Raw genomic sequence first — 24,231 nt, forward strand, 5'->3', positions numbered from 1 at the left:
TTAAAACAAGAACAACAATACGTTTGCATTAGCAGATGAATATTTCGACTACTTTCAAATTCATCAAAGTTTCATTCTATCTATAAATTAGTGTTGGGACGATTAAGCTGAAATCGGTAATCCAAAATATTGGAACTTTTTAATATATCAGAATATGAAAAATGTGTGCCGTTTTCGATGCCAAAAACGTTTCTTTAATTTCTTTTCGTTTTGTCTGTGTTTAAAACTTAATTTTCCACTGATAGGAGTTTGGTAGAGTTCTCAAAGATCAAATCGTTGAACTTTGACCCCTTAACATCCAAATTTCTGGACAAAAACGGATTACAATGATTTTCCCAAATCTCAGTACCCTGTATATCAAATTGCGAGTCTGTAGACTTAAAATCGACAGAGTTTTTGCATTGGAAAATGTACACAGACATGTTCACTTTTATATATATGTATAGATTAAGCTATAGAGTTATTATTTTATTCATTTATTTTTTTTGTGATTTTCAGATTACCATAAAAAGACGCTATTTATCTCGATACGTTACTAAGACATGCATTTAAAGTCATAAAATTACATAATTAATTTAATTTTTGATATATAAATTATCATTTCTAATGACCCAAAGAAAAATGAACTACCCAACTTTAACATTTTATTATAGAGTGGAAGATCTCTTCTAGAATTCATTTCAGGTGATGCGGTAAGTTTTAGGTGATTGCCTGACTTTCTATTTGCTTTTTCGCCTACTCTCACCACTAGAAATTGTTTCGTTTGGATAGAGGAGGGTAGGAGAATTTTAAACAAAATACATGGTCACTGGGATGTAGGGGCTATCAGAGATACTCTAAGTAGGAAGTTGAGCAGCTAGATGTCTGTTCGCATTCCATTTAAACTTCTGCATGTAAGTACTATCAGGTATAAACAGGAAACAAGAATGAAATTACAAAGTCTAGCAGTTTGAGCGAAGAAGCTATTAGAGTAGAAAGCTTTCCCGCATCTAGGGGGACTCTATAGTGAAGAGGTGGGATTTTGCTGCTTGTCAGGTTAGTCGGGCGGTATTTACGTCGAGGGGGCACAAGTACTAGGAGTTCATTAGAGCACATTCCATTGAAGTACTTGTAAAAGTGACACATAAATAAAATATTGGAACGATGGGACAGGATTTGGAGCTTGGTTGACAGTGCAGAACCTATTAGATTGGAGATGCTTTAACGGGGAGAGACTAATGGTAGATGCACCAGCAATACTCGATGCAACGTCTTTCCTATGGAAGAGGTGTTGTGAGCCTGTCTCTGTTCTATCGTTATTTTCATTCAAGTGCTCGTCTGAGCTCCAATCTATGCCCCCCCTTGCCAAATTTTCACAAAAAACACTCATCTAGCTGAAACCACTATTAGTAATTTCCCCCATTCTTTATCTGTGCCTAAACCTAAACGTAGATTCCATGAACAAAGCTTCTTCTTAGAACTGCATGCCTGTGGAACTCTTTTCCGTTTTCCTGCTTTCCAACTCACTACAATATGGTCATCTTCAAGTCCAACATAAACAAGTTCTTGATGAGGCCATCCCGTTAAGTAATCCAATTGATCAAATTTCCACTACTAACGATTACTATGATATTGTCACATTGACTACCGTAAACTCATTAACACTTATCCTTGAGTGGCCTCCAGGCCTTTATAAGTGATGACTCCTTTGTAAAGAAAAAAAAATGTATGAATGAATGTTGGTGTTGTATGGATATAAGATACTGGCAGGTGCGAGTAAAGGAAGTTAACCCTCTTTACAGCATCCTTGGCAGTGTCTTCATATGCAAGTTGTGTTGTATTAGTGTAGGAGTTTGTGCGTGTTTCATTGTTTATAAAAATATGTTGTTTAAATTGTTAGATATTTTCAATTTCCCAATAAGAATGAACATCCGTAAGCATTGTTATGCTTTGTGTTAATCTCGTTTACAATATGAACATACTCTCGGTTGGTATTTCGTATCTGATATTTAGGTGTTGTAATTTAACGTTTTAATTGGGAAAATTAAAAACAAAAAAACATGATTGAATTATTATAAAAAATTCTTTTTGATTTATGATTTTGTTCAATGTTGGATTCACTTCCTATTTAATTATGGAGAAGTTTCTAGAAAGAAAAAAGATAATGATGATAAGAGTAATTCTATAATTTTGGTAATTGTCTGTATTTATAAATATATATAAATAAATTCTATAATTTTGTTTAAAAAAAAAAAACAGCCGGTTGTATAGTGATGATTGATAATTCGAGTAATTGTAGGAGCCAATGCACTCATGCAAAAAAGAATTTAAAAAACTATCAGGCAAATATACCCGGTGAACCAAGTATAAGATAGATTCAAACAATTTCACTTAAAGGGGCGGTCAGAGTCTTAAAAAGATCTCTCGGTTGGAATAACTGAGCTAGCGAGTGGATGTTTGGCATCTGGTAGGATGCTTCATCCCCTGCTTGAGCAAACTGACAAGAAAATTAAAAAAAAAAAAGAAGGATTACTTGAAATTTGGATTTCGTTGGACTAAGGATTCACAGATTCCTTTCCAATTTGCGTTGTGTGCAGCCAAATGTTGTCTAATAAAGCATGGTTTCAAGTTAGATGCAAAGACGCCTTACTACTACTCCTAATGTAGCCTTTAAAGTAAGCTTTATTTTATTGCATAAAAAGGCTGTATGAATTAAAATATTGATTTTGTGTGATAGGTGCGCCGTGAGAATTTCAAGTGCTCAATATTGTGCCGCCACGTAAAAAAAAAAAGTTTGGGAACCATTGCTCTAATGTGTGAAAGCATTGTGAAGTTTTTTTTTTCTTAGAACTGCACGCCTATGGAATTGTCTTCCGTTTTCCTGTTTTCCATCTGACTACAATATGGTTGTTTTTATGTCTAATGCAAACAAGTTTTTGATGAGCCGTTCCATATAAGTTAGCAAATTTACCGAATTTCCATTACTAACGATTTCTATATTGTTCAATTTCTACTGTACACTCTTTAACCCTTATCCTCTAGTGGTCTCTTGGTCTTGATAAGTGGTGATGTCTATGTAAAAAAAAAAAAAAAAAAAAAAAGAACGACTTTTAATCTGAAAGTCGTCCAGTGAACTTTATGGACGCTTTGTGCATCGACAATTTATTAATTTTCCTGCCACCTCTTTCGGAGTTTGTCTTGGTTTATTTACTGTCACAAATCTGTTTTGTCGCCTTATCCGTTGGTGGTCGAGAAGTAGGTGCTTGTTATCGCTAATTTGTTTATCTTTCGCCGGAGGAAAAGATGAAAGCAATTTAGTTGAATGAAAGTTGAGCGATTATTTTTTTTTTTCAAACACCACTACCTAATAAACTTCGTTCGACACGTTTTCTTTTTTAATAAAAGTATCGGTTTCAAATTTAGTATCTCAAGTTAATTATGGGAAACTAGTGCATACGCTTCATCAAAAATGAATGCAAAATCAAAATGATTATGCTCCGCCAGTATTATAACTACTAGAATCTCATATCAAAAATAGATAGCCGACTAAGTAGTTTAATAGTGTGACGTAAGAGAAATTTGTTAAAATCGAAATTAAATTCAATTGCTTCCAGAATTTTATATTAGAAATTCTTAACACTTTCCAAGTGCTCAGAATTATATAATACAGTACTAACCCTAACCTTAACTTCCCCAAGGTGCTTAGAAGTACATAATATAGTACTAACCCTAACCCTCACCTCCACCAGATGCTATGAAGTATATAGTATAGTACTAACACAAACCCTAACTTCCACCGGTGCTATAATCATAACACAGGACATTCACTTAGGGTTAATACAAAGAGTTATTTACAAAGGGGATTCAAGGCGAGAGTCTGTCTCTCTCAGTGTCTTGGAACTTTCTCATTCCTGGAAGACTATATCTATATTGTCTGTATATTATTGTACGGAGGGGTGCTAGGTTATTCCATTATAACAAAGATGAAAAGGCCCTGACCTAGAGCTAACATTTTATTTCATTACGATTTGGATTAATATGCGAGGGCTTTTTTAAGAATAGACCTTGTTTCCTTTTTGGCTGCTATTTGTATTTCGTTACAGCTTTGTATTTCCAGGGATTGTTTTCAAGTATTAAATTTTTTATATTAGGCCATTAGCTCTTATCACAACAGGTATAATGTGTATTTCTTTCAGAGACAATGTTGTTTTTAAATAATTTTTTTAGGTCCTGATATTTGTCTGTGTGTATGTTTGTATGTCCAGTTAAAAGTAAAAATTACTAAGAAAAGGCCAATAAAGTTTACATTTTCTGAATTGCTAATTTCTCGGCCAAATAATATCTAAAATTGAGAAAAATTCGTTAATTCTTGGTGTAGAACTGCTGCAGAATGTGACAGGGTGTCAGGTATAATCATTTCTTTATCAACGCCTTTATCGTCTGCGCATGCGTAAATGTTTTAAACTTTCCTTCCTTTAACTATTATATGCCTGGCTTTACTGCTTGTGCCGTGATAATAACTTGAATTTAAGTTTAACATGAAAAATCCAAGTATCATGGTGCAATTGTGTCCCAAACAGAAACATTCACTCCGAACACGCTACCGTCACACCAAAGAACCCATTGTTAATCCCACATGTCAGGCTCTTCAGCTTGTGTGGTAACAAAACTTTGCAAATGCACTTGTGATGTTAGGCTGTGTAAGATGTTAACTTTAATCAAAATTGCCTGTAACTTTTTTCATTGGATTTTTTAGATCATCGATACCCATAAGGAAGACATTCCAACACAGATTCATTTCCAGCATCTTCACATAACTATTCTAGTAAGGTCAATGGATAGCATGATAGAGTAAAGATGCTAAGTTTTAGGTTCTATCCCAGCTGACGCCGTTGGTTTTATTTTTATTTTTATCACTTTTAAGATGTTTTAAAATATTTGGATGCATAAAAATGTTTATTACTGTTAAAGAAAACTTCTGCAGTTTACGGACCGTGCTGAAATATACACCCACAAAGTTTGTATAAAACAAATAAGAATAAAGCTGTAAATGCCAATTCTTTTTTTTTAGTTAGGCAAATTACAGATCGTTGTGAAATCTGGAAACTCATTCATAACATGTAAGGGAAGGTATTTGTTAACTATTCTGTAATTTCACCTTTTCCGTTGTTGAGAGAAATTTTATTGTTTGCATGATTTGTTATATGGGTGGGTCAATTTAGTTGATAATATTTACTTTTGGGGGTGGGATATTTGGGGGGGGGATTTTTTTAAACCATCCAATGTGCGTCTGTTCCTGCTTTGAAAAATAATTAAAGCATCTAAATAATTAGGGAGCTCTACTGCTAACTCTTAAAAAGGCAGATTCTTCTTTTTTTTAGGGCGATTACATTTTTCTATCCGTTTAGTACTTCTGCAGTATAAGAACCGTGCTATTTTTTTAGATAAGATTTTCAAGTTTAATTCAATTTTTACTATTTCTTTTGTTTATTAAGTTGTTACGCTAAAGTACAGAATCGTCATGAATCCCCACTCTCCTCCCCTCCTCATAATCTGATGGAGGTGGGGTAGAACTACCGCAGAATTCACAAGTGCTCAATATCCTTAGTAGAGCAAGTGTGTTCATGTGTAACACAGTGCACATGGAAAGTATCAACAGCAGCGAAGGATGGCCAGCATGCGAAGAGATTAGCAGCAACAGTAGCAGAAAACCGCGCATATGTAAATTAGGAAGAGTGCGCGAGAAGAGGAAGAAAAAAAAGAGAAAAATGCAACACGTGGTCAGGAGAACCAAAGTGGGTGCTGAAAAGAATGGATATATAAAGACGCATGTGAGAAATGGCTGGCTGCAGCCGCCGTGCAGTGGGAAGAAGGAGAACCGCCTCCCAGGCTAAAATGAACATTTTCCAGCGAGAGACTTTTTTTAATGGTGCCGAAAATAACAGTAATAAAAAAACTTTTGTTGAAAAAAAGAAAAAGGCCGACTGATATTTTATTTCTTTTGTTTGTTTGTAACAAACAAATAAATAAATAAAAATTGTAACGCTGTTTGTTTGTAACGGCAATGTTACAGATATGCAGGTGATTAAATGTCTCACATCATTTGCAATTGATTTTTTGTACTATGAACTTAACATTAATTTAAAAGAGGTGATTTATGGTCAAGAGGAAATTGTTTGGATTAATAAAGGAGTAACATGGCTAGATCACATTGCAACATAGAATTTTAAAGACATTCTTTTATTGGGCAGTTTTTTTACCACGAGTTGGCGATGGACAGTTTTTTTTTTTACGACAAGTTTGCGATGGACAGTTTCTTTTTACCACGAGTTGGCAATGGACAGTTTGTTTTTTACCACAAGTTGGCGATGGACAGTTTTTTTTACCACGAGTTTGCGATGGACATTTTTTTTTTTTACCACAAGTTGGCGATGGACAGCTTTTTCTTAACCACGAGTTGATGATGCGCAGTTTTTTAAGGAGTTAAGATGTATATAATATAATACTAGCTCTAACGTGACAGATTTTTACCAGAAGTCATCTATGGACAGTTTTTTTTATCATGAGTCAGAAGTCAGCTATGGACATTTTTTTTTTTTACCACGAATTGGCGAAGGGCAGTTTTTTTACTACGAGTTGGTGATGGACAGTTTTTTAAAACGAGTCAGCGATTGACAATTTTTTACTACAAGTCTGCGATGGACAGTTTTTCACCAGTCAAGAAGTATGTAAATATGGTACTAACCCTAACCTGAGAGTTTTTTTCACAAGTCGGTAATGGACAGTTTTTTACCACAGATCGGAAATGGATAGAATTTTTGCACTGATTTAGTGATGGACAGTATTTTCCAACGAGTTAGCAATGGACAGTATTTTATCATGAGTCAGCAATGGACAGTATTTTACCACGAATTCACGATGGACAGTATTTTTTACCAAAAGTCGGTGATGAAGAGTTTTTGCACAAGTTAGAGGATAGGCAAGGTTTTTTTTTTCAGAGTAAAAAGGGGACACGTTTAAGCAAGAGTATGCACGTTTAAAAAAAGTCAGCAGTGTACAATATTTTTGAAATACTAGAGAGTGAATACTTTTTGGAAGAGACAAGATTTTTAAACATGTTTGGACAAGTCAGCGATGGACATTTTTTGTAGAACAAGACAATGATGAACAGTTTTTGTAGCACAATTGGGTGATGGACAGTTTTTGTAGCACAACTGAGTGATGAACAGTTTTTGTAGCACAATTGGGTGATGGACAGTTTTAATAGCACAATTGAGTTATGGGCAGTTTTGTAGCACAATTGGTTGATGGATAGCTTTTGTGGCACAATTGGATGATGGACAGTTTTTATAGAACAATTGAGTTATGGACAGTTTTGTAGCACAATTGGGTGATGGATAGTCTTTGTAGCACAATTGGGTGATGGACAGTTTTTGTAGCACAATGTGCTGATGAAGAGTTTTTGTAGCACAATTGGGTGATGGACAGTTTTTGTAGCACAATTGGGTGATGTAAAGTTTTTGTAGTACAATTGGGTGATGGACAGTTTTTGTAGCACAATTGGGTGATGTACAGTTTTTGTAGCACAATTAAGTGATGGACAGTTTTTGTAGCACAATTGGGCGATGGACAGTTTTTGTAGCACAATTGAGTTATGGACAGTTTTGTAGCACAATTGGGTGATGGACAGTCTTTGTAGCACAATTGGGTGATGGACAGTTTTTGTAGCACAATGTGCTGATGAAGAGTTTTTGTAGCACAATTGGGTGATGTACAGTTTTTGTAGCACAATTGGGTGATGTACAGTTTTTGTAGCACAATTGGGTGATGTACAGTTTTTGTAGCACAATTGGGTGATGGACAGATTTTGTAGCACAATTGGGTGATGGTCAGTTTTGTAGCACAATTGGGTGATGGACAGTTTTTGTAGCACAATGTGCTGATGAAGAGTTTTTGTAGCACAATTGGGTGATGGACAGTTTTTGTAGCACAATTGGGTGATGTAAAGTTTTTGTAGTACAATTGGGTGATGGACAGTTTTTGTAGCACAATTGGGTGATGTACAGTTTTTGTAGCACAATTAAGTGATGGACAGTTTTTGTAGCACAATTGGGCGATGGACAGTTTTTGTAGCACAATTGAGTTATGGACAGTTTTGTAGCACAATTGGGTGATGGATAGTCTTTGTAGCACAATTGGGTGATGGACAGTTTTTGTAGCACAATGTGCTGATGAAGAGTTTTTGTAGCACAATTGGGTGATGTACAGTTTTTGTAGCACAATTGGGTGATGTACAGTTTTTGTAGCACAATTGGGTGATGTACAGTTTTTGTAGCACAATTGGGTGATGGACAGATTTTGTAGCACAATTGGGTGATGGTCAGTTTTGTAGCACAATTGGGTGATGGACAGTTTTTGTAGCACAATGTGCTGATGAAGAGTTTTTGTAGCACAATTGGGTGATGGACAGTTTTTGTAGCACAATTGGGTGATGTAAAGTTTTTGTAGTACAATTGGGTGATGGACAGTTTTTGTAGCACAATTGGGTGATGGACAGTTTTTGTAGCACAATTGGGTGATGGACAGTTTTTGTAACACAATGTGCTGATGAAGAGTTTTTGTAGCACAATTGGGTGATGGACAGTTTTTGTAGCACAATTGGGTGATGGACAGTTTTTGTAGCACAATTGGGTGATGGACAGTTTTTGTAGCACAATTGGGTGATGAAGAGTTTTTGTAGCACAATTGGGTGATGGACAGTTTTTGTAGCACAATTGGATGATGGACAGTTTTTGTAGCACAATTGGGTGATGGACAGTTTTTGTAGCACAATTGGGTGATGGACAGTTTTTGTAGCACAATTGGGTGATGGACAGTTTTTGTAGCACAATTGGCTGATGGACAGTTTTGTAGCACAATTGGGTGATGGTCAGTTTTGTAGCACAATTGAGTTATGGCCAGTTTTTGTAGCACAATTGGGTGATGAAGAGTTTTTGTAGCACAATTGGGTGATGGCCAGTTTTTGTAGCACAATTGGGTGATGGACAGTTTTTGTAGCACAATTGGCTGATGGACAGTTATTGTAGCACAATTGGGTGATGGACAGTTTTTGTAGCACAATTGGGTGATGGACAGTTTTTGTAGCACAATTGGATGATGGACAGTTTTTGTAGCACAATTGGGTGATGTACAGTTTTTGTGGCACAATTGGGTGATGTACAGTTTTTGTAGCACAATTGGGTGATGTACAGTTTTTGTAGCACAATTGGGTGATGTACAGTTTTTGTAGCACAATTGGGTGATGTACAGTTTTTGTAGCACAATTGGGTGATGTACAGTTTTTGTAGCACAATTGGGTGATGTACAGTTTTTGTAGCACAATTGGGTGATGAACAGTTTTTGTAGCACAATTGGGTGATGGACAGTTTTTGTAGCACAATTGGGTGATGGACAGTTTTTGTAGCACAATTGGATGATGGACAGTTTTTGTAGCACAATTGGGTGATGGACAGTTTTTGTAGCACAATTGGGTGATGGACAGTTTTTGTAGCACAATTGGGTGATGTACAGTATTTGTAGCACAATTGGGTGATGGACAGATTTTGTAGCACAATTGGGTGATGGACAGTTTTTGTAGCACAATTGGGTGATTGACAGTTTTTGTAACACAATGTGCTGATGAAGAGTTTTTTTAGCACAATTGGGTGATGGACAGTTTTTGTAGCACAATTGGGTGATGGACAGTTTTTGTAGCACAATTGGGTGATGGACAGTTTTTGTAGCACAATTGGGTGATGGACGGTTTTTGTAGCACAATTGGGTGATGAAGAGTTTTTGTAGCACAATTGGGTGATGGACAGTTTTTGTAGCACAATTGGATGATGGACAGTTTTTGTAGCACAATTGGGTGATGTACAGTTTTTGTAGCACAATTGGGTGATGTACAGTTTTTGTAGCACAATTGGGTGATTAAGAGTTTTTGTAGCACAATTGGGTGATGGACAGTTTTTGTAGCACAATTGGGTGATGGACAGTTTTTGTAGCACAATTGGCTGATGGACAGTTTTTGTAGCACAATTGGCTGATGGACAGTTTTGTAGCACAATTGGGTGATGGTCAGTTTTGTAGCACAATTGAGTTATGGCCAGTTTTTGTAGCACAATTGGGTGATGAAGAGTTTTTGTAGCACAATTGGGTGATGGCCAGTTTTTGTAGCACAATTGGGTGATGGACAGTTTTTGTAGCACAATTGGCTGATGGACAGTTATTGTAGCACAATTGGGTGATGGACAGTTTTTGTAGCACAATTGGGTGATGGACAGTTTTTGTAGCACAATTGGGTGATGGACAGTTTTTGTAGCACAATTGGATGATGGACAGTTTTTGTAGCACAATTGGGTGATGTACAGTTTTTGTGGCACAATTGGGTGATGTACAGTTTTTGTAGCACAATTGGGTGATGTACAGTTTTTGTAGCACAATTGGGTGATGTACAGTTTTTGTAGCACAATTGGGTGATGTACAGTTTTTGTAGCACAATTGGGTGATGTACAGTTTTTGTAGCACAATTGGGTGATGTACAGTTTTTGTAGCACAATTGGGTGATGGACAGTTTTTGTAGCACAATTGGGTGATGGACAGTTTTTGTAGCACAATTGGGTGATGAACAGTTTTTGTAGCACAATTGGGTGATGGACAGTTTTTGTAGCACAATTGGGTGATGGACAGTTTTTGTAGCACAATTGGATGATGGACAGTTTTTGTAGCACAATTGGGTGATGGACAGTTTTTGTAGCACAATTGGGTGATGGACAGTTTTTGTAGCACAATTGGGTGATGGACAGTTTTTGTAGCACAATTGGGTGATGAAGAGTTTTTGTAGCACAATTGGGTGATGGACAGTTTTTGTAGCACAATTGGATGATGGACAGTTTTTGTAGCACAATTGGATGATGGACAGTTTTTGTAGCACAATTGGGTGATGTACAGTTTTTGTAGCACAATTGGGTGATGTACAGTTTTTGTAGCACAATTGGGTGATGTACAGTTTTTGTAGCACAATTGGGTGATGTACAGTTTTTGTAGCACAATTGGGTGATGTACAGTTTTTGTAGCACAATTGGGTGATGGACAGATTTTGTAGCACAATTGGGTGATGTACAGTTTTTGTAGCACAATTGGATGATGGACAGTTTTTGTAGCACAATTGGGTGATGGACAGTTTTTGTAGCACAATTGGGTGATGTACAGTTTTTATAGCACAATGTGCTGATGAACAGTTTTTATAGCACAATGTGCTGATGGAGAGTTTTTGTAGCACAATTGGGTGATGGCAGTTTTTATAGCACAATTTGGCAATGGACAATTTTTGCATAAGATAGCGCGTCGGCGGTTTCTTGCAGAGTCAACAGGGGACACGTGTTTAAAAAAGGTCAGCAGTGGATAATCTTTTTTGCAAATCTAGGATTTAATACTTTTTGGAAGAATCGATATTTTTAAACGTGTTTCCTGAATTGGGAGTCAGATTGTTTTAGGTGATTCCTATGAAATCAATACAGTTTTGAAAATTTTGAAATTGAGGTCAGGCGTTGATTTTGGAGGTGAGGGGGTGCTTTTTAGTCGACTAATCCTCTTTGTAAGACCGTATATAACACAATACTGATAGGGTATTATACACAAATATCAATTTTATCCGCAGATAAAATGTCTGACGTTTGCACACTGAACTTAAGATTAATATCAAAAAGTTAAACGTGTTAAATGATGACACCGATCAAATGTCAAAGTCGCAGAAGACAGAAAATCTTTTGTCCATAAAAGAAAAAAATGTTGTTGCATTCATTTTGTTTTTATTGATTAACTTGTCATCAAATGGAGGAAACATTTACTCATTTGAAAGAAATTCTAATGGCAGCTTCTTTTTTACTGAACCATTTTTTAAAAACTTCAGCAATGAATTGTCATAGCTTTTGCTCTTTGAATCTGCCTCTAGTTCTTTTTTTTTTTTTGTCTTAAAGTTTAAGCAGGTTAAGAATATTTACGCATATTATTTTATGTATACTAAAATGTGTACGTGTTTATATGTAAATATAATTTTCTTTTTACAATTTTATGTAGGTTTATTTTATGAATATGATATACATATATATATATATATATTTACATGGAGGTCACCACTTATCAAGGCCCGGAAGCCACTCGGGGATAAGGGTTATTGCGTGTACAGTAATCAATGGAATAGTATCGTAGTAATCGTTAGTATTGGAGATTTGATAAAGTGTCTTATTTAAGGAGGCGGTTCATCAAGAATTTGTTTATGTTTATGTATATATAATGTAGCGAAATAACAATGAAAGATGTTGGAAAAACTGGATGTTTTTTTCTTTTTTTGCTGCGTTTATTCCTTTCAAATTTTTTGGAAAGAGTTCACATGATTTTTTTTTTTTTTTTACCGTTTGAAAAAAAAAAAAAGTTGTACTTCTTTATTTTTTAAAATTTATAAAGAGTCATGCAAGAGACTCGGGTTTCGAATCCTGGATTCGGATATGTCTAACTGATGAGCCCTGATTAGGGCGAAACTGTAGTCTTGGACTCCCGGTTCGTTGACTGTCATGGCTCTTGTAAGCTGCGACGTTGTTTGGCTGTGAAAAAAAAATCATTAGATCTCCTCAGCATGACTAATCCATACTGGCTTTTATGAGGAATGGTGCACCTTCTCCAAGTTATAAGTAACAGCGCAGAGCTGGATACTCCAATAGACTAGATGAATTCTTGTTCTGGAATCCAGTAAGATCACGAGACCACAAAAAAGATATACTTAAATGATTAATTGGGCAGAGGAAAATGATGTTCTTAACTTTTTTTACTAACTCCGTGTTTGAGAGGTGAAGGAAAACTTTAATGGAATATTCGAATATCTACGTGTATGTCTCTCGTACGGTGATTAAGGGTTAGCCCCAGAATGGGGGCCCTTGATTTTTTACTTCGAAGAATTAAAATGAAACCAAAAGAGAAATAGACAGGACGATACCATTTAATTGTTTCTAGAATGACGTAGCTACACAAACCACGAATATATATATATATATATATATATATATATATATATATATATATATATATATATATATATATATATATATATATATGAGCAAACAGTTAATAAAATATGTTAAAAAACACTTTGAAATGAGTTAAAAACATATTTAATCTGAAAAGGAAACATTAGATAAATGGATAGTCCTTAATCCGCGGAGTTTCGAAGAAATACTTTCCTTCTCATCAGAGGGTAGGAATTAGCAAAATGCGGGATCGGATTTTGTATGCAGAAGTATTTGATGAAACAACAAGTAAGTCAAAGATCTTACTTGAAAACAAAAAAAAGTGAAGCAGAGGGAATATAGTGAAGAAAAAGGTGATTGCACATGAATTGATAGTCTGGTGGAAAATAAAAAATCCAGTGATGGTAAAATCCAAATGTAAATCTTCAAGAAAGTTAAAAGAATTTCCATTTGTACAAGTAAAATCCCAGGAAATCCCGTAATTGGAAGAAGATGGTCCATAATAATCCAAAGGCAGAAATCCATGGAATAATTCACAAAAATGTGTACAAGGAATAAAGAAAAGATTCCAATGATATTAATAAAAGAAAAATAAGATATGCTTTTCACTCTACTTCCGAGACATAAATATAAATAATTTTATTTTATATATATATATATATATATATATATATATATATATATATATATATGTATATATATATATATATATATATATATATATATATATTAGTCTAAAGAAGCTTTGAATAAAAAATGCAAAAATAAAAATAAAGAATGCAGTTTGAGATGTCTGTTCACATAACATTTCAATGTTTGCATGTTGGTAGAGTCGGGGTAACTGGAAGCAGGGAGGAAATTCCTAAGGCAAGCAGTTTAGAGAAAGAAGCTATTTAGAGTAGAAAATGTTCAAACGTCTGGGAACATCTGCCGTAAAGGGGTGAGATTTCGCTACTAGTCATGTCGGTCAGGGGTATTTGTGTTCAGGGAGTTTTGTAGACAGTGTGGGACCGATTGGGTTAGAGACTTTTTCATGCACTCTGACCAAAGAGGAGAAACTAATGGTTGGTTCTCCTATATATCACAAGATAGTTATGGAAGGCATTTCACTTAACGTGAGTAACTCTGTGTCATGGAGTGGGGGGGGCAGTATAATGATTGGGATATGAAATTTGGCTTTTTTCATGAAAATGTTTTATCTTTGTGTACACGATCAGTTGTTGTCCAGCTATAAAACAATGGTGCACACATGTGTGCTTTTGTATGTGTTTATATATTTGTGTGTACAAAATTTACTGCTGAACTGATAGATAGATGAATTTTGGAAAAAAAAGCTACTATGCGTAAGGGGTTGCAATGTGAGTTATTTTTAGTTAACTGTTGCTTTATGCAAAAATACTAAAATATCTATTTTGTACAATTCAGGAATCTTTTTGTCAAACTTGAGAATCCATACAAAATTTCCAACTGAACTGTTATTACACGTCTGAAGATGTCTTAAATAAAAAATAACATCTCAGATAAGAACAGTAGTCTGATTAATATAATACGAACGATCGATTCTCGTCCAGAAAATAGATGTTTAGTTCTCCCCCACTGCAAGGACTCTGACACCAGGATCGGAAAGTGGGATGGAGAATTCAGCGCCCCCGAGAAGGAGCCTGACCTGCAAAAAAGTGCCTGGGCTGCCCCGTTGGCATTCCCCGGTAAGGGCGCATCAGGCTATTAGCAATAAACTAACCCTTTTTCAAAGAGAGAAGGCAAGGCCTGGGAGGGTGGACCGCCTAGAACTACACAGAACTAAACTCCCACTGTAAAATCAATAGGGACCAGATCATTATAGGAATGGTTTGATCTCTGTTGATTTGATTTTGGGGCTAAAGTATTTAAATGTTCATTCGTATGATTTGGATTATTGAGACTATTGTTTTTTTGTTTGTTTTTTTTGTTTTTGTTTTTTTGATTTCGTTTCATTCTCCCAACGTTTTGGTCGATGTAACTTTCTTCAAATGTAGCTTGTCAAACTCTGGAATCTTTCTGTCAAAGTCGGGAATCTGCACAGAATTCCAAACAGAACCTTTTATTTAATTCACAAGGGTATCATGCCGTTGTTTCGTCAGACACAATTATCCCCCCAATAGAGGATTGAACCTTCAAACACCAGAAACTTTTCTCTTAGATCTGAACTTGACCTTGTACTTTATCCATTACGCCATGAGTCATGGCGATCAACCCAAGTAATACAAATTATCAACCCTAAAATGTTGAAACATCAGTAAATCTTGTTGCTGTGATTTTTCTCTTACACCTTTTGCGCGTCTGGATATTCCAGGCTCTAGGGAGCATGGTGGATCAAGGAAGACTCGACTTCAGCGCGTAAAAAGTTATACGACTGCATGCAACCTGATTGATGTTAACTCATTTGATTGCATGGAAAACAAGCGTGAGACGCTGTTTGGTGTTGCCCACTCCAGAGTCGAAGATGCAAATACCAAATACCAAAACCGGATGAAGATTGGAAATGATTAATGCAATGAGCAAACTGTAATTACCTATGGGGACGGGTTATGGCAGATATTTGTTGCATGTGAATTCGAAGCTGGTGATGTTGTAGTCAATAGAGAAACAGTCCCATTGTTCTACAGATGGGAAGTTCTTGGAATAAATGCTATGGAAATTTGGTTTGACATCCCACATTACATCCGGGTTGTTTAATTGTTATGTACTTCCATTTCTTGTGATAAATAATTTTATCAAGAACTAGCATGGGCGCCCGGCGTTGCCCGGGTGTTTGGATGTGTAGGTTGAGCAAAAAAAAAAAGAATGTGGTAGTAGGAAGGCAGGCTCGAACCCGTACCGCAAAGGAGGAAAAGAACGGGGTAAAACCTAACGTTTATGTTGTTACGACCACCGCCAAAAAGTGACATTTTTTAAAATTAAGGCTAGACAATCTAAAGGGGAGGATAACTTTCAAAAATGTCGGCGAAAAAGTAACGCCCCCTGTAGAAAAGTGCCTAGTTGAAGGGGAAGATATTAATGTTTTTAGCCAATTTTTCGATATTTGTCATATGAAAGGCCAAACTTTAAAACGATACTGATCTTGGTAAAATCCGTCGCCTCTATTGAAAGTTTAAGGCAGACATGCAAACAGACATACATACATACATTTATATATTGGTAACTAAAAATTTTCGACCCAAATGAAAAAGCTTGCCCTATCTCTGAATACCCTTTATGTAAAATTTCAAATATTTAGACTAGAAATTGTCTGAGTAATTTGGAAGAGACCGTAGAGGTCAATTTTTTTAAACTTTGATCCCTTATTATGACCCCTTAACATTTGTTTTGGGCTCAAGTCAAGTTATTAAGTTAGATCCATGTCCAAGGAACCTATATCTAAAATTTCAAGTGCATAGACCCCAAATTGTCAGAGGAGTTTGGTAGAGTTCTCAAAAGTCAAATCGTTGAACTTTGACCCCCGTTATCGCCAAATTTCTGGCCGAAACCGATCACATCGATTTTCCCAAATCTCAGTAACCTGTATATCAAATTTCGAGTCTGTAAACTAAAAATTGACAGTTATTGCGTAGGGAAATGTACAAAGACGCACAGACACACAGATACACAGACACTTTCACTTTTATATATATATAGATTCTCCATAAGTTTTGGTTTCGGTTTCGATTTTAGTTGATGGCACCTTAGTAATCTATTTTTTTATAAATAATTTTATCAAGAATTCTTCATAAGTTTTGGTTTCAATTTCAATTATAGCTGAAAGAACTAAAGTTATATATATATATATATATATATATATATATATATATATATATATATATATAGGGCAAATGATGAAAGCTTTGCTCAAAGTGGAGAGGGGAAAGAGAAAGAGAGCACTAAAATGAGTTTTTAAGCTTGATACTCAAATATCCTATTCCTACAAGTAAGCCTTACTCTCAGGTTCACTTTTACCTCTTGCTATGGTATAATCCACGGGTTAAACAGATTCAGTTCTATCGTTTTTAACGACAAATAACAACAAATAAACTTTGTCGACTAAGCTCCAACCCCTGTCCCATCTCCACAATGTTGCATCTTTGCGCCTGTTTTACAAATATTTTAATAGAAATGTGCTATGATGAATTCATTGCCCTTGTTCCCCCTCGACGGACATACCCCCGACCGACAAACCCATTTAGCAACAAAATCTCACCCCTTCACTGTTGAAGTCCCTAAATGCTTGAAATCTTTCTACTCTATTAGTTTTTTCTCTCGAACAGTTAGACTATGGAATTCCCTTCCTGCTATCTGCTTCATCTGATTGTACTGATATGCAGGAGTTTAAATGTAATGTAAACAGACATCTTGTTAATGTTTCCTAGGTATGGTCCCAACTAGTAACCTCTTGTGTTCAAGTGGTGATAGGCCTTGTGAGGGATGAACGAGAGTAAAAAAACAATACTCTTTTGCCAAGTATAGCATCAAACTACATACGATGGTATACATACGGTGGGATACATATAAATATACATCCCAAGAAAAACACAAATATGTGAAGATATTAAGTATTAAATTTAGTAGTCAATACGCAGCTGTTTGAACTCAACTAGAAAACCGAGATAAAAGTGTACGGTATATGGTTAGAAAAGAAGAAAAGAATAGAAAAGAAACGTACTAGGCGTATCTGCATCGCTCTTTGGGAAAGAAGAAGGAAAGGATGGCCAGCGCATTTGTATACGCGAAGGGCATCTTGGGAAGGCAGAGCATGATGGGAGAAGCTATTTTTTTTTTTTTTTTCCTGTCTCTTCCTTTTTTTCTAGATAGGAGGATATAAAAGCAGGGAAAATTTTCCCTGAGAGAGCAAGAGAGAAAAGAGTCGTGAACATCTCTTGAAAAGAATTTTGTATTGCTGACGTTCGGATTGTGTGGTGTCATTGGTGGTGAGAGGCCAGGTGTGGTCGATTGGAAAAGAAGAGGGCAGAAACGTGCTGTTGTCGAGAGAGTGACTCATTCCTTCCCGAACCCCAGAACCGAATCCTGATTATAACTCTAGAAAAAGCGTAGACAGTTAAGCAGACTGAGGAGTTTAATTCCTAGTTCGTGGGAAGATCATCAATAATATAAATCTCACCTGTCTGTTTGTATGTATGTATGTATGTATGTATGTATGGCTAAAACTTTCGACAGAGGCGACAGATTTTCACGAGATTGGTATCTTTTTGAAGCTTCGCCCTTCAGACGACAAATATTGACACATTGGCTAAAAACATTAATTCCTTCACCCTCAACTGCGCACTTTTCTACAGGGAGGGGGTCGCTTTTTTCGCCGATATTTTCGAAAGTCATTGCTTTTCGATTGACTAGCCTTAATTTAAACATTCATCACTTCCGGTTTGGCGATGGACACAACGGCAAAGACGCCCTATTTTTTTTCACGTTCTTTTCCCCGTTTGCGGTATGGGTTCAAACCTGCCGGCCTTCTAAATCTTTTTATTTTTTTTTCTTAACATACACCTCCAAACACCCGGGTATGCCAGGCATTCAGGCTAGTCTATTATAAAATTATTTTTTTCATTGAAGCAAAAATTTTCCAATTAACTATTTAGAACCGATTATGTCATTCAGTATCAATTTGATTTTACTGGAAGTGAAAAAACATAATTTATCGAAACGTATTTGCTATTGGATAGCCACAAACTGGGCTGATGTGCTGTAAAATCAATACACAAACAAACAGCAAACTCTTTTTTGACACTTGATAAAGTTCTTGAAAAAAGTCTCTTTTGCACTAACCGACTATTATTATGTTGACGAATAAGAGGGCCTGTCTGCTATCAGAGGCGTAAATTTACAGATTTGATCGATGACATTTCATTCAGTGAGAGTACATTTGTGACAGAAGTGAGAGATAAAAATATGTGATCGCCTGAAGTTGTGTGCATGGTTTCAGAGCCTTATAACAGTGATAGTCACTTTTTCACACACGCACACGCACAGGCTTTTTTGTGCAGGCATTTAAGACTCTTGAAAACATACTTACGTATGTTATTGTTATACATCTTATGAGATGACTGGCCAATTTTTTATGATTTTAGGCTCAAATGAACAGCTACAGCAGTAATTGGAATACACCCTACTAGAACCTGATTGTTACAGCTGGTGAATTTCAAAATGCAATCTTGACGTTAGGACACTTTAGAAGAACGATATGCAAAAAAATTGTGTTTTAAACTTGGAAAAAATGCCATAGAAACATATGGAATGCTTCAGACTGCTTTTGGACTATCTTGCATGAATCAAGCATCAGTTTTTGAATGACATAAGAAATTCAAGGAAGGCTGGGAGTTTGTGAGGAATGATGAGAGGTGTGGGAGGAGTAAGAAAGTCAGAACACCAGAGTTGATTGGCCAAATAAAGAATTTCATGGATAAGGACCGTCGAGACCGTAGAGACAATAAGTGCACAGTTTGATGTCAGTGTGGGAACTGTACCCACAATTATTCACAAGAGACTGAAGATGTAAAAGATTTGAGCAAACTTTGCCCCAAGGGCGCTTAGAAAAGATTAGAGAGATGTTGTCATGACAGTAAAGAGATGATGGAGCTGATCAACTCAGATCCCGCAGTTCTTGATGCTCTGGTGGCCTGAAATGAAAGCTGGATCTACTGTTATGACCCAGAGACCATGAGACAGGGTTCACCGTGGGAGCATGCTGGCTTTCCTAGACTCAAGAAGGCCAGACAGAGCACATCCACCCAGAAATTTATGATGATCCCTTTTTTTTGGATAGCACGGGCATAATCGACATGCACTGGGTTGCCACTGGACAGACAATCAACAAGAAATACTTGAGGTTTTAAGGGAGTTCAGGAAGAGATTCCATTGGAAGAGGCCAGCACTCTTCAAATCGGGTCAGTGGCATTTCCACCATAGAGTTCCTCACCTTCCCTCAGTGACTTTTGGTTATTCCCTAAGCTCAAGGAAAACGTTAGAGGCTGTCATTATGAGACAATTGTGGAGATGAAAGAGGTTGTGTCAAGGGTCATTGAAACGCTCACACAAGAGAAATTCCATGAGGCTTTCCAAAAGTTGTTGGAACGGTACAACAGGTGCATTGCAGCAGGAGGAGATTACTTCGAAGGGGACTAGAGTTTCATGTCTGTACTATAAATAAAAGTGTCTATACGAAAAAAAAAAGCTTGGAAACTTATTTAATGCAACTCATACATATATATATATAGAGAGAGAATATCAATAGAATAAGAAAACTATATAAAAATATACACAAATGCATATAGATTTATTCATTTATTCAATAAGAATGATACATCAACTAGGAGTGTAGGATAAGTAAAACTTTTATATCATGGTATTTCGAAGCCTAATACTTCTCATCAGGAGAAGAGAAAAGATGCTAGGTAACATAATAGGCATGCAACGTCTCGCGATAGTTGCATGAGGAGCAAAATAATTGTTCATTGAGAGATAAAATATTGAAAGTGTTTGGCGAGGGAATAGGAGAAGTAAAGTTTTTTGCGATGAAGGATAATCTCGATAAGTCTCCTCTTAAAGAATCGATCTAATTCCTATTCTTTAACTCCCCCAGAGCTGTGATACAGCGAAACAGTATGGTATGTGGATGACTATAACGCTCCCTATCTTGGATTGAGCATATTGGGGAGTGATATACAAACTGCTATTAGCATATTAAGCGATGCTCTTTGTGTAAACAAATCGAGCTTAGGCATTTGGATAGTATTAAAACATTGTTAATTCACTACCCACACAGCAGCAGCTGAATAGCATAGTGGTGAGAAGCCTTGACTGGGTTCTGATCCTGGCTTGAGATAGTTGCCTGTCTAGCTGCACTGATGAGCTGTGATACAGCGAAATAGTACTGTATGTGGATCACTATATATATGCAACAAATTTCATGTCCCTATGTCTAATAACACTGTGCAACAAATTTCATGTTCCTATGTTTAATAACACTGTGCAACAAATTTCATGTTCCTATATCTAATAACACTGTGCAACAAATTTCAGTTTATAAAATACATGCCATATAAGAAAAATATCCTGATACTAAGTCTGACCTTTATTTCTCTAGATTAGGCACAGTTTTCATCTATAATATAAATCTCACCTGCCTATTTGTTTGTATGTATGTGTGTATGTATGTATGTATGTCTGCTGGGTTTTCACAAGATCTGTATCGTTTGGAAGGTCGACCCTTCAGACGACAAATATCGAAAAATTGGCTAAAAGCATTAATTTCTTCATCCTCAACTGGGCACTTTTCTACAGGGAGGATTCGCTTTTTTGCCGATATTTTCAAAAGTCATCCACTCTTTTCAAGTGATTAGCCTTAATTTAAACCTTTGCCACTTCCGGTTTGGCGATGGATGCAACCGCAAAGACGTCACATTTTTTTTTTTTTTTCCACATCCTTTGCGGTATGGGTTCGAGCCTGCCTGCCTAAAACAATTTTTTTTTTTTTTTTGCTCAACTAGCACCTCGCACCTCCAAACACCCGGGCAACACCAGGCACCTAGGCTAGTGTACTATAAATCATAGTTTATTATTATTGGTCATGAATGAAAAAACGAAAAATTGTCAGTCTAAACAACATTTGTCTTTTTAACCCTCTTATGTTGAGTTTCATCCTCTCTTTTTTATATTCCAGCAAAAGTCTAACAATGTGGCAGGGTTTCCTTTTTTTTTGTTAAACCGTTTCTCCATCACTGAAATGTCCTGATGGAATCTTTCACCATGTCCATCACTCACATCAATAAGATTCTCTGAAAAATTCCTGAAAATGACAATTTTGACAAAAGCTGTACCTAATTCGACAAAAGGAAGACCAGGAATGGGTTTTTCAAGCCGTTGTGCATATAAAAATGGCCACAGATTTTTTGTACTTGTTTAAGTGTTGCACACTGTTATTAAGAGTCTTGAAGATGAAGGCAGAGGAGAGCCAAGCACTTTTTACAAGAAGCGTCTGAAAGCAATTTTTAAACAAAATCCCTGTCAAAGTATTAGAGAAATTCTTATAACACTTGATGTCAGTATTCCAATCGTGCTCAATCGTTTGAAACAACTTATGCATTTCTAAAACCATTCGTTATACTCCAATAATAATAGCATCCAGCTACAGGTTAGACAACTAGATAAATATTTTAGCAAAAAGGCTTTCTCTTTCTTTCTTTCTTTCACAAACATAATTTACATGTTCCGGACTGTCATCCTCATCTTGATTATCGTATAGAAAAATCAGATGCAAGTATATAAAAATTATGGTAAAAACTAGTGATGGGACGATTCCAATATTTTTCCTGATTCCGTACTAAATTTGCGATTCCAATACAATTACCAATTCCGATTCTTTATAAATCTCTAAATATTTAACCATAAAAGTGTTATTTTGTCCTGATTACCGTAAAAACACATCTTAAATGTGCCTATGTTTGCTAAAGCGTAAAGACACACTTGTAAGAGGGTGATCTAGAGATTTTAGTCTAACTGGAAGTTTAAATAACCAATTATTTATTATTTTATTATTACTACAAGCAGTGAAAGATGTTTCTTAAACCAAAATCAAATAAAAAAAGATAATTTAAGGAATCGGTCTTGGCATTGGAAAATAGGCTCAAATTTTTTGATTCCGATTCCGATACTCCCAAAAGCTCTGATTTTTTCCAATTCCTGATTCCAATTCCGATTAATCGTCCCAATACTAGTAAAAGCGTGATTTTTCACATAAAGATTTAGCAAGAAAAGAAAATTTTTCCATTAAAAGCGAAGTTAGAGGTTAGGTTGACGTGTACAAGAAGTTATGTTTAAGCAGGAAGTGACGTGATAAAAATGCAATATAAATTCTCCCTCTAAGGTGAACGGATGATTTCTTCTTTTTTTTTTGGACTCTTCCACCACACTCACAGGGGTTGACCAGGAAGAAGTGTTCGTCTAGATATATTTGCTGTAAAAAGTAAACCAAATAAATCAAGCAGAAACTAAGATGCAGCTTAGAGAAAATATCATTGTTCTTTTTTAATGTTGTTTTTTTTTTTTTACAAAGGAGTCACCACTCATCAAGGCCCAAAGGCCACTCGAGGATGAGGGTTAATGAGTGAACAGTGGTCAAGGGGGAACATGCCGTAGTAATCGTTAGTAGTGGAAATTTGGTAAATTGGATTACTTAAGAGGACGGCTCATCAGGAACTTGTTTATGTTGGACTTGAAGACGACCATATTGTAGTCAGCTGGAAAGCAGGCAAACAGAAGAGAGTTCTACAGGTGTGCAGTTCTAAGAAAGAAGCTTTGTTCATGGAATCTATGCTTAGGTTTAAGCACAGATAAAGAATGGGGGAAATTATTGATAGTGGTTGTTGCTAGACGAGTGTTTTTCATGAAAGGAGGGGACCATAGATTGGAGCTCAGACGAGGACTTGCCATGGAAATAACGATAAAGCAGAGACAGGCTTGCAACGTCTCTTCTGTGGTAAGAGGTTGCAGGGAAGAGAAAATGGCATTCCCCAGTATTTCTATTATTATAGCCACAAGGAAGAAAAAAGATCGAGATTTCTACTACTACTACTACTACTACTACAAAAAGACACTACTACTACTACTAGTACAAAAAGACACTATTACTCAGTATTCAAGAATTCTAGTGAAAGAACTGACCCGTTCAATTATCACCCCATCTTCCTCCTGATTTCATACCTGTTATACTAATTAAGAAATGCTCTGCTGAACTAACTTCTGTTCACCTCAAACTCATCAACAAATGCCTGGTTGAGTCTTGCTTCCCTGATAGCTGGAAAATTGTCTCAGTTGTACCAATATTCAAGAATTCTGGCAAAAGAACTGACCTGCTCAATTATCGCCCTATCAGTTTCTTGCCCCTCTTTGCTAAAATCTTTCAGTCTTTAGTGAATCAAGCACTAGTTCATCATCTTGTATATTCTAACCTTCTTTCTGAGCAATAGTATGGATTTAGGCAAGCCTGTTCTACTGCAGCTATTTTAACAGTCATTGCTGAACGTATATACCGTGCACTGGACAAGCTAGTTGAAGCCAGAGTTGTAGCCCTTGATATATACAAAGCTTTTGACATGGTTTGACATAAAGGGTTTTTTATGGAAATTAAATTCTATGATATATCTGAACGAATACTCCTCATCAGATG

At 36.2% G+C, this 24,231-nt stretch overlaps 1 protein-coding gene across 1 annotated transcript in view; it reads left to right on the forward strand.

Annotated features, from left to right (window-relative positions):
* The first annotated feature begins 6,813 nt into the window (after positions 1-6,813).
* The window catches only part of LOC145248700 (fibroblast growth factor receptor 2-like), a 380,337-nt gene continuing 362,919 nt past the window's right edge, over positions 6,814-24,231 (forward strand). Inside the window, exon 1 of the mRNA XM_080110355.1 lies at positions 6,814-6,946. Coding sequence (XP_079966481.1) covers positions 6,814-6,946 — 133 coding nt within the window. The remainder of the gene's footprint in view (positions 6,947-24,231) is intronic.

The sequence above is a fragment of the Euprymna scolopes genome, chromosome 27 (genome assembly GCF_053919585.1).
Source record: "Euprymna scolopes isolate OS-2025 chromosome 27, ASM5391958v1, whole genome shotgun sequence".
Lineage (NCBI taxonomy): Eukaryota > Metazoa > Mollusca > Cephalopoda > Sepiida > Sepiolidae > Euprymna > Euprymna scolopes.